The following is a 12,318-nucleotide window of genomic DNA, read 5'->3' on the forward strand; positions in this document are numbered from 1 at the left end:
GTTTTCACATGAATACTTTTGGCTCAGAAGAAAAGAACAACCTGAGTTGAAAAGAATATCATAATATCTGATAAACTCACGAAATTTCTTCAGTATAGGCTAGTGAGTTAATGTTGCATATATTCTGTAACTGAGAGGGTTATGTTCAGAGATTCAGACTTATGTTCTGTTATTTAGGCTATGTTCTTTTAAGATGTCTTTAAATTACAATTAAATTGAAAAACATCACACAAGATGTTGAGTTCTTCAAGCAAAGTTCCTCTACAGATCTTAAAACAGCAATTAATTTGAGCAATGGCCTACCAGCACATCCGACACTCATAAGATTACTGGTACCATAAAAAATATTTTTTTTCTAGTTCGATGAGCGTGTGGTGGCTATCTTTACTCGGTGAACTTAGATTCTTGAATTAAGAAGAATCTTTTTATTTTATAATTTTTTGTTCAGCCCCAAAGGCTCATTTTCAATTTTTTTTTAGCTGATTAGTTTTCTGTGCCATGGACTGGGAATAATTTGTTCAATAATATTTTGGTTTGGTGTCACTGAAGAGAAGCAAAGGGATGAAGTTAATTTAACTTCGCTTGACGCTTCGCCTGCAGAAGCAAATCAACCACTTGTAAGCTGGTTTCGAAAAAGGGCATTCTATACGGTAATAATTTGATTTGACTAATTTTTATTCTTTTTAACCTTTATAATTAAGATTTTTGACCTGGTAGTAATAAAGTGTAGTATATTTCGCTTCGATACCCGAATTTGACACCGCGCGATGAAACAATTTCTATGCTGGCGAGTTGGCTCTCTTCTGTTTCAAAAAAGAATAAAGGGATTTGATTCCCCAACAAAAAAAAGGTGTTAAAATAAGCAAAACTTCATATTTATGAAGAAAAATTTCCAAATAAGATCAAAGAATGTTGTTTTCAATCAGGCTTGCCTACCTGAATGAAACAGTGACGTCGCTTGGACGTTTTACTTGACAATTAAAAAAATAAACAAACTTTTCCACTACAAATAACGGCCAATATTAAAACTTAAAAGAAATAGAAGTTATTCCGTGTGTGAGGGGTTGAGCCGTCCTTGACCCTCACTCTTTACGCCCTCACTCTTTAAGTCTTAAAGTTTTTCAAAAATGATTTTCATTCAAATTCAACGGCCCTTGTGTTTGAGTAGTGTGTCATAGAGAATAGTGACAAAAAGTAAAATTTGGCGTAAAGAACGTGGGTTGAGGAAGGGTAGCCCCCCTCCGTATATAAAATGATTTCTCTTCATTTAAAGTTGTATTGTTGCACATTAACTTCAGTTGAATAATTCTGTTTTTAATTTAATTTCTTATGGTTTTTCAAAATATGCCAGGAAATCTTCTTTCCCCCGTCTGAAATTGCACTTAGAAAATTCGTACCAGAATCTGTCCTTCCCACGAAAAATACTCCCCGTGGAAAGTCCTGCACCACAGAAAATCCCCACCCTAAAAAAATATCCGTATGTTTGCCAATAACAAATACTATACGTATCCTCAAAGGTAGAGTTATTAGATCTTTCAACTATGTTGAATCAAATATGGGTATCTCAAAATTTTAATCAAATGTCTTTTGGAAAAAAGGGGCGTGAGAGGGAATCTAGTTGGCCTCCCCTTTTTTTGTCACTTAAAAAGTGCATTAGAACTTTTGATTGCCATTCAAGGTCACCCCTGGGAAAGAAAGGCAAAAAAAAACAAATAAACACATATCTGTGATCTTTTTTCTAGCAAAAAAATACAAAAGCCTACGTTTTTGTAGAATGGAGCTTGAAACCTCTACATTAGGGTTCTCTGAATCTGAAGGTGTAGCTTTCAGTAAGATCGTTCGAGTCTTCTTTTTTTTGGGGGGGGGGGTCTCTCCTTTTTCAAAAATCAGGCCCGTTTTCTCAGGCTCCTAGCTTTAGATGGGTAACATTAAACTTGATTTTTTTTTGTAATTGGAATCAGCAAAAAAGGCGGCTCTTTTGATGCATTAAATAAAAAAAAACAAGTTTTTTTTTAAATGAAAGTAAGGACGGACATTAAAACTTAAAACGAAGAGAAATTATTCCGTATATGAAAGGGGCTGCCGACTCATCAACCCCTCGCTCTTTACGCTAAAGTTCCGTATTGTTTTAAAAAACAAAGTTATGAGACAGAGTCAAAACTTTAGCGTAAAGAGCGAGGGGTTAAGGAGGGGGCTGGTAAATCCGCAGGGAAATGGTGGGAAATCCGGAACCCCCTTAATAGCAATGTCCATTTCCCCATGAAAACTCTTCCATGGAGAGATCCTCCCACGTAACACCTGAACCCCCCCCCCCTCTCTACAGTCTTGAAACCTCTACAGTAGGGTTCTCTAATACGCTGAATATGACGGTGTGATTTTTATATTCTATATTTTTTAAGGGGGTCTTTCCCCCTTTTTTCGAAAATCAGCCAAATTTTCTAAGGCATGTAACTTTTGATCAGTAAGACTAAACTTGATGAAACTTATATATTTGAAATCAGTATAAAAATATGATTGTTTTGATGTATCTATTGGTATCGAAATTCCGTTTTTTAGAATTTCAGTTACTATTGATCCGGGTCGCTCCTTACTTACAGTTGGTTACCACGAACTGTTTGTTCATTTGTTATCAAAAATGCAGTTTTTAGAGACTCTATTATTATTGGGCCGAGTCACTGCTTTCTTACAGTTCGTTACCACAACGACTTAGTTAATTTATTTTTCTTCCTACAGAATTTGATCGTGTTTACATGTGGTCGACTTTTTGGTAACCTGGCTCAGGTCTATCTACCTATGTACCTGCAAGTTACACTCTCTCTTCCACCTATGGCCTTAGCAACGGTTCCGATGACGTTGTATATATCAGGGTTTTTTACATCGATGCTCGTAAAGTGGATAAGCAATACCTTAGACCCTGCGGTAAGCTTTTTTTACATTTTGTTTTGCTTATCACCGGCAATGCCCTAGCCTTACCTATAATAAACAGTCTTGCATCTCTCATGTAACATTTCTGATCTTTTGTTCACTTTTTTCCTCTGAATAATTCCTATGGGGAATCATTCAGGAAACCAGCTCCCTTTCCATACCTTTTTCTGCTAACCCCCCCCCCCCCCGTGCTCTCATAATATTAGATAAAATAAATTGGATAGCGATTTCATTTAAACTGGTCAAAAAGTTCACAAAACAAGAAATTCGGATGACATGAACCCCCCCCCCCAGCACATGATGCAGGGCCTTGAAATTAGGCAAACTACTGATTCTTATAAATCGATTTTACAATAGAAAAATAGGGCGTGTTTGATATTGGGTGCTTAATTGGCTCATAACCTTCCGGGTTCATTTCCACGGCCAAAAGAAATACATACTATTTTGAGAGGGGGAAGGTCTTAGGAAACTTCGAAATGGGTCAAAATTGTTTTGTGTCTAATCGATCAAAACTTAAAGGTACGAGTGCTTACGCAAAGATGAGCCTAAAGCACAAAAAATGCTAGGGGAGACGGGACCCTAAAATAGAGTCCAGTAAAAAGAACGAAAAACATTTTAATCCGATTGTCTTGGAAATTATACACTGCATTTCTTATACTAAGGGAATCCAAACACAAAAAGAAATATATATAAAAAAAACATATAATAAAAAAAGCAATATTGGTTCCATCGAATGAGTTTGAGTTGAGACTCAAAATTTCGTAAAGGCTTTAAACTAAAAACTACTATATAAAAATAAGTTTAGTTTCGGGGCGTGGACTTCCCAAAATGTTACTTCCCAAAAATGGGTTATTTTTTTATTCCATTGATACTTATATCCTCAAGTCCTTGGGTCATGGAGACCCTAATGCACAAGAAGAAATTGAAATGAAAATTTGTCTTCCCTAAAAACGAAAGCAAAAAAGAGTCAAAAGTTTTTTAGTTGGTCCATAGACCCCAAAAATATTAGGCTATAAAATAAGACTTCTTTTCTGATTGGTTTGAAAATTACATTTGACGGTTTTTGACCGTTTGAAGGTTGTTGGGAACCTTCGTTAAGTAAAAAAAAAACTCTTCTTTAAAGAAGCTTGAAAATTATTTAATTTAAAAAATAGTTGATACAAAATAGAACATTAAAAGATTGCCTTAAGATAGCCTCGGACAACTTTACAAATACAAAAAATATTTAAAATTGCTAGCAAAACATTTTTAAGTGAAAGTGATAGACAGCCCTATCAAAATGCTCTTTGATAGTTACAGGATAAACAAAAAAAACTTAATTCTTGATTGACCAAGGACAGTAAAACTGAAATCAGTACTGAAACAAAAAATATGTACAACAAAATGTATAGGTTTATTTGAAAATGCGAGGATGTGTTTGAATAGGGAAAGTGGAATCTTACTCAACTTAAAAACTATGAAAGTTCAATAATTCAGTTTTTAACGAAAAAAGTCTCTATAAGCAGTTGTGCAGATTTTGGCAGCAATGGATGCTAAATTTAAAAAAGGAAGCTTGGGTAAAAAAAAAAATAGTAAAAAATGAGCTAGCTAAAGATGGCACCAAAGTGCTTAAGAGGCTTTTACTCGAATGTGTAGTTGTCTTTGGGAATCAGCAAGTTGATAATTTTTAAACTTTTACGGACGAAAAAATTTCTCGAAATCTAAGTTACAAATTTTAATTATGTGTTCTCAGAATCCGACATGGTAGCACTAACTAAAATACGGCACGGCCCTAAGAACATCTTAACTTTTAAACTAACAAAAATATTAGAAAATAAAAATAATCAAGCATGAATAGACCTAAGATGGACAAAAAGACAAACAAGTTTTTGTTTTAATTTCCTGCAGTATTTTTTTGGGGGGCCCACACTGTGAAATATAAATAATTAAACATAGACTAGGATACAAAAAATAGTATTTTTAATAACATTAACACATAATTTAATAATATGAAATTTACAAGGATTTGTTTCTTGCAATAGAATTTGGTTTAGAATATGACACTTACTTGAACTGTCTTCTATCGCATCATTTAATTTTAATGTTGAACTAATGTTTCTATTGATATTGTTGCTTGTTGAGGGGGAACTGGTACAGACAGTTTGCTTAGTTTTTATACTTTTTGCTTAATAAAGTTTGTAGACAGACTATAGAAATAAAAGTAATCTTTGAATTTTGAGCACCATTAACACTAAGCTTTTCTTAACATATTTAAATTAGTGTTAATGTTATAATTAAGCTATTTATATTACAGATTTTGCTTTGGAGTGCTATAACACTTGGCTTTGTTTCTTCTGGAGGAATCTGGTTTGGAGAAGGATATTTATATGACACCTACTTAATCTATTTTGTAGCCGTTTTGTTCGGTAAATCCTATTTTTCTCTCGGTTTTTATTCTGTTTCTTTTTACTTTTCCTTAACTTCTGTTAATAACGATTTCCTTTCTTTTTAAAATATGTAGAAAGCGGCAGATAAGCTAAATACATCATGTTTAGAAACTTTCAATAATATTTCTTCTTCTTCTTAGCTCTGGAGGAGGTTGGGCAGCTATGTTGGAATCAGCTGCAGCTTAATGCTGCATTGAATTGCTAGTATTGCTAGTACCAAAGGTCATTAATTCTCCATTACTCTGACATCATTTGACATACTGTATATGAAGGCATTAGAGGAGTTATCGAAAGATAAAATAAGACTACCCAATCCGTTTTAGCTCATTTCTATGAGGTTATTTCTTTAAAAAGTCAACCCTTAGATGCAGTTCTTATAAGAAAAATTAAATATACAGTTTAAATTTGTAGTCCTGAAAGTTTGGATTTTCTTGAAACGAATGGTGTGAACAAAGTTGTAAATTTTTGTCAAAATGAATAATTTGATTTTGCTTCGATTCAATTTTCGTTTAGCTCGACCTTACAATTTTTTTTCTGGTTTTGAGGCTGGTCTGGTCAATGTTAGAAATTTCGTTCAAAATATTAAATTCTACATTGTTTCGATTTGACCTTTCTTGGGGGAAAAGGAGGGCCTTTGGCAATTTTTATTTTCATAAAATTAGACCATAGCCTAAAATAGCCTAACACAGCTAGACAAGCACTGGATCCTCCGGGCACAATGGTTGCAGGTATTCTGTAGGTCAGGAGGAAATGGGAATCATCTCTTGGATTCTTATTAGACAACCGAAGTCACTAAATCACTGCCAAGTTCGTCTTGGAGACCTTCGAAAGAAGACGAAACATCAGTGGTGTTGCCAACGCTTTGATGTAGGCTATACTCTATGACTTATCCGACTTAAGTTGTACCGCACGAGATTAATTCGTACTATCTGAACAGCAGATTAAAAGTTAGCCGTAGCAAGAAAAAAAATTTCAATAAATTAATATTTGAACCTATATCCGAGTTAGAAAGGAGCAAGCAAAACCGAAATAATTTGTATTGTACCGAAAAATCTTCACATTTACTGTATTATAGCAGGAACTTTAGATTGTACCAAAAAACGGCGCAATTTTACCGCATTGGCAATACTTAACATCACCAATAGGAAGAAATGCTAGAGCTAGTATCATCCAGACCTGCAGAAAAAAACTGAGTCATTATGTACCGCTCATGGTGCCCGAGCGCGTGAACTTTCCTACATACGCTTTGATACAGGACAGTAGAAAAAAAAAACTTTTACCTTCGATACAGGAAACGTCCCATTTAAGGTGTTAGCTGACCCACCTTGAATCTCCCATCACCAGGGTTGCCACCAGGTGGAAAAAATCACAAGATTTTTGGGATTTTTGCGTTGATTTAGTGATTTTCTTCAATAATCTAGTGATTTATGTGCTGATTTGGTGTTTTTTTTTGTTAGGCAATATAGAAAATCACTAGAAATAGTGATAAATCACTAGGGGTGGAAACCCTGCCCATGATTCAATGTGGGAAGGGTGGACCTCGTGGCTTTGATCATTCGCAGCGCGCTAGCGCTGCCTAAGTAAAGAACGACGTGGGCACAATGTGTTGTTTTTCTTTTAATCTCCATACCCGCGCACTTCGTATCGTATCGCACTTCGTGTCGTATAAACTTCGAAAAGGGCTCATTAGATGGGAAATTGGAGTGGCTAGTGCCCTTTTTAATAGTCTAAAGTGATTGGTGGGCAACTCGCCCCCCCCCCACGCCCATGATTCCCCCAAACACATCCAATCAAAATTTTGAGATAGCCATTTTGTTCAGTGTAGTTGATATCCAGATAGAAAATATCTTTTTGAGGAGGACACTCCCCACAACCCTCGGGGCAAGGTTTTAAGATATGCCCTGAGGGCACATAAGAACAATGTTGGCCCAATGTATCCTTTGTTATTTTTTTTCCTTCATATGGAAGGGGTTGTCGTAGATACTTGAGAAGGGGCTCATTCGATTGGAAATCGAAAGTTCTAGGGCCCATTTTAACAGTCGACAGTGATTGGAGGGCAACTAGCCCCCCCCCCCCCACGCCCATCATTCCTCCAAACACATCCAATCCAAATTTTCAGATAGCGATTTGGTTCAGCGTAGTTGATTTTCAGATAGAAAATGTGTTTTTGAGGAGGACACTCCCCCACAACCCTCAGGGCAAGGGTTTTAAGTTACGCCCTGGGGGCATATAAAATTTTTATAGAAGGCGTTGTCGTAAAAACTTCAAAAAAGGCTCATTCAAAGGGAAATTCGAATGGCTAGTGTCCTTTTTAATAGTCGAAAGTGATTTTGGGGCTACTAGCCCCCCCACGCCCATAATTCCCCCAAACACATCCAATCAAAATTTTGAGATAGCCATTTTGTTCAGTGTAGTTGATTTCCAGATAGAAAATACGTTTTGAGAAGGATACTCCCCCACAAGCCTCAGGGCAAGAGTATGAAGTTATGTCCAGGGGGCATGTAAGGATTTTATTGAAGGCGTTGTCGTAGAAACTTCAAAAAAGGCTCATTCAATTGGAAATTCAAAGGGCTAGTGCCCTTTTTAATAGTCGAAAGTGAGTGGAGGGCAACTAGCCCCCCTACGCCCATTATTCCCCCAAACACATCCAATCAAAATTTGAGATAACCATTTTGTTCAGCGTAGTTGATTTCCAGATAGAAAATATGTTTTGAGAAGGATACTCCCCCACAAGCCTCAGGGCAAGGGTTTTAAGTTATGCCCTAAGGGCGTATAAGAACGATGTTGGCACAATGTACTATGCATTATTTTTTTCCTTTAGAGAAGGGCACTTCATATGGAAGGGGTCGTCTTAGAAACTTCAAAAGATACTCATTCGATTGGAAATTGAGAGTTCTAGTGCCCTTTTAAATAGTCGAAAGTGATTGGAGGGCAATCCCACGCCCATCATTCCCCCAAACACATCCAATCAAAATTTTAAGATAGCCATTTTGTTCAGCGTAGTTGATTTCCAGATAGAAAATATGTTTTTGAGAAGGACACTCCCCCACAACCCTCAGGGCAAGGGTTTTAAGTTATGACCTGGAGGTTTGTAAGGTTTTTAGAAGGCTTTGTCGTAGAAACTTCAAAACAGGCTCATTCGATTGGAAATTCAAAGGGCTAGTGCCCTTTTTAATAGTCGAAAATGAGTGGAGGGCAACCAGCCCACACCCTACGCCCATCATTCCCCCAAGCACATCCAATAAAAATTTTGAGATAGCCATTTTGTTCAGCGTAGTTGATTTCCACACTGAAAATATATTTTTGAGGAGGACACTCCCCAACTGCTCTCAAGGCAAGGGTTTTAAGTTATACCCTAGGGGCATGTAAGGTTTTTATAGAAAGCTTTGTCGTGGGAACTTCAAAAAAGGCTCATTCGATTGGAAATTCAAAGGGATAGTGCCCTGTTGAATAGTCGAATGGGAGTTGAGGACAACTAGCCCCCCCCCCCACCAATCCGTCCCCCAAACACATCCAATCAAAATTTTGAGATAGCCATTTTTTTCAGCGTAGTTAACTTCCTGATAGAAAATGTGTGTTTTGAGGAGGATACTCCCCCACTAGCCTCAGGGCACGGCTTTTAATTTATGCCCTGAGGGCATATAAGAACGATGTTTGCACAATGTACTATGGATTATTTTTTTCCTTTAGAGAAGGGCACTTTATATGGAAGGGGTCGTCGTAGAAACTTCAAAAGGGGCTCATTCGATTGGAAATAGAGAGTTCTAGTGCCCTTTTTAATAGTCGAAAGTGATTGGAGGGCAACTAGCCCCCCCCCACACCCATCCTTCCCCTAAACACATCCAATCAAAATTTCGAGATAGCCATTTTGTCCAGCCTAGTTGATTTCCAGATAGAAAATATGGTTTTGACACTCCCCCAGAACCCTCAGGGCAAGTTTTAAGTTATGGCCTAGGGGCATTTAAGGTTTTTAGAAGGCGTTGTCGCAGAAACTTCAAAACAGGCTCATTCGTTTGGAAATTCGAAGGGCTAGTACCCTTTTTAACAGTCAAAAGTGATTGGAGGGCAACTAGCCCCCCCCCCCACGCCCATCATTCCCCAAACACATCCAATCAAAATTTTGAGGTAGGCATTTTGTTCAGCGTAGTTGAAATCCAGATAGAGAATATCTTTTTGAGGAGGATACTCCCAACAACCCTCGGGACAAGGTTTTAAGTTATGCCCTGATGGCATATAAGAACAATTTTGGCACAATGTACCCTTTATTATTTTTTTCCTTTGGAGCAGGACACTTCATATGGAAGGGGTCGTCGTAGAGACTTCAAAAGGGGCACATTCGATTGGAAATCGAGAGTTCTAGGGCCCTTTTTAATGGTCGAAAGCGATTAGAGGGTAACTAGCTCCCCCCCCCCCACGCCCATCATTCCCCCAAACACATCCAATCAAAATTTTTAGATAGCCATTTTGTTCAGCGTAGTTGATTTTCAAATAGAAAATATGTTTTTGAGAAGGACACTCCCCCACAGCCCTCAGGGCAAGGGTTTTAAGTTATGACCTGGGGGCATATAAGGTTTTTATAGAAGGCGTTGTCGTAGAAACTTCAAAAAAGGCTTATTCGATTGGAAATTCAAAGGGCTAGTGCCCTTTTTAATAGTCGAAAGTGAGTGGAAGGCAACTAGCCCTCCCCCCACGCCCATCAGTCCCCCAAGCACAGCCAATCAAAATTTTGATATAGCCATTGGGTTTAGCGTAGTTTATTCTCAAATATAAAATATGTTTTCAGGGAGGACCGTCTTCAACACCCCTCGGGGTATGGGTTTTAAGCTTTGCACTGAGGGCATATAAGAGTGATGTTTGCGCAATGTACTATTTATTATTTTTTTTCTTTAGAGAAGGGCACTTCATACGGAAGGGGTTGTCACAGGAACTTCAAAGGGGGCTCATTTAATTGGAAATTAAGAGGTCTAGTGCCCTTTTTAGTAGTCGAATGTGATTGGAGGGCAACTAGCCCCTCTCCCCCACGCCCATCAATCCCCAAACACATCCAATCAAAATCTTGAGATAACCATTCTATTCAGCGTAGTTGATTTCCACACAGAAAGTATCTGTTTGAGGAGGCCACTCCCCCACAACCCTCAGGGCAAGGTTTTTAAGTTGTGCCCTGGGGGCATATAAGGTTTTTATAGAAGGCGTTGTCGTAGAAACTTCAAAAAAGGCTCATTTGATTGGAAAATGAAAGGGCTAGTGCCCTTTTTAATAGTCGAAAGTGAGTGGAAGGCAACTAGCCCCCCCCCCCCACGCCCATCATTCCCCCAAGCACATCTAATCAAAATTTTGAGATAGCCATTCTGTTCAGCGTAGTTGATTTCAACATAGAAAATATGTTTTTGAGGAGGACACTCCCCCACAAGCCTCGGGGCAAGGGTTTTAAGTTATGCCCTGAGGGCATATAAGAACGATATTGGCACAATTTACTATGTATTATTTTTTTTTTCCTTTAGAGAAGGGCATTTCATATGGAAGGGTTCGTCGTAGAAACTTCAAAAGGGGCTCATTCGATTGGAAATTAAAAGTTCTAGCGCCCTTTTAATGGTCGAAAGTGATTGGAGGGCAACTAGCCCCCCCCCCCCAACGCCCATCATTCCCCCAAACACATCCAATGAAAATTTCGAGATAGCCATTTTGTTCAGCGTAGTTGTTTTCCAGATAGAAAATATGTTTTTGAGGAGAACACTCCCCCACAACCCTTAGGGCAAGGGTTTTAAGTTATGCCCTGGGGGCATATATGGTTTTTAGAAGCCATTGTCGTAGAAACTTCAAAACAGGTTCATTCGATTGGAAATTCGAAGGGCTAGTTACCTTTTCAATAGTCGAAAGTGATTAGAGGGCCACTAGCCCCCCTCCCCCTCCACCCCCCCCCCCACGCCCATCATTTCCCCAAACACATCCAATAAAAATTTTGAGATAGCCATTTTGTTGCGTAGCAGTTTGTTGTAGGGTTTTAAGTTATGCCCAGAGGGCATATAAGAATGATGTTGGCACAATGAACTATGTATTATTTTGTTTCCTTTAGAGAAGGGAGCTTCATATGGAAGGGGTCGTCATAGAAACTTCAAAAAAGGCTCATTCGACCGTAAATTCAAAGGGCTATTGCCCTTTTTAATAGTCGAAAGTAATTTGAGGGCAACTAGCCCCCCCCCCACGCCCATCATTTCCCCAAACACATCCAATCAAAATTTTGACATAGCCATTTTGTTCATCGTAGTTGATTTCCAGATAGAAAACATGTTTTTGAGGAGGACACTCCCCCACAGCTCTCAGGGCTTTTAAAGAAGGCGTTGTCGTAGAAACTTCTAAAAAATCTCATTCAATTAGAAATTCAAAGGGCTCTTGCCTTTTTAATAGTCGAAATTGATTGGAGGGCAACTAGCCCCCCCCCCCCACACCCAACACTCCCCAAACACATCCAATCAAAATTTTGAGATAGCTATTTTGTTCAGCGTAGTTGATTTCCAGATAGAAAATATATTTTATAGGAGGACACTCCCCCAAAACCCTAAGAGCAAGAATTATAAGTTATGCCATGGAGCCGTATAAGGTTCTGATTGGATTAGTTGTTGTTGAAACTTGAAAAAGGGCTCATACGGTTGGAAAATCAACGGGAGACTACTCTTTTTTTTATTCGAAATTGATTTGAGGGCAACTAACCCCCCTCTCACGTCCACCTTTTCCCCAAACAAATCCAATAAAAATTTGAGATAGCCATTTTGTTCAGCGTAGTTGATTTCCAGATAGAAAATATATTTTTTAGAAGGACACTCACCTACAACCCTCAGGGCAATGATTATAAGTTATGCCCTGGAGGCATATAAGGTTTTTATTGAAATCTTTGTCATAGAAACTAAAGGGCTCATTCGATTTGAAATTAAAAGGGATAGTACCCTTCTTAATAGTCAAAAGTGATTTG

The 12,318-nt window shown here is 38.1% G+C and overlaps 1 protein-coding gene across 1 annotated transcript in view; it reads left to right on the forward strand.

Moving 5' to 3' along the window:
• Window positions 1-12,318, forward strand: part of LOC148943435 (major facilitator superfamily domain-containing protein 12-like) — a 112,408-nt gene that overhangs the window by 57,109 nt on the left and 42,981 nt on the right. The window contains exons 4-6 of the mRNA XM_089101135.1: window positions 480-650; window positions 2,734-2,919; window positions 5,219-5,330. Of these exons, the coding sequence (XP_088957261.1) occupies window positions 480-650; window positions 2,734-2,919; window positions 5,219-5,330 (469 nt within the window). The remainder of the gene's footprint in view (window positions 1-479; window positions 651-2,733; window positions 2,920-5,218; window positions 5,331-12,318) is intronic.

This window comes from Artemia sp. Qi Xiang Cuo, chromosome 15 (assembly GCF_049724085.1).
Source record: "Artemia sp. Qi Xiang Cuo chromosome 15, ASM4972408v1, whole genome shotgun sequence".
In the NCBI taxonomy this organism is placed as follows: Eukaryota; Metazoa; Arthropoda; class Branchiopoda; order Anostraca; family Artemiidae; genus Artemia; species Artemia sp. Qi Xiang Cuo.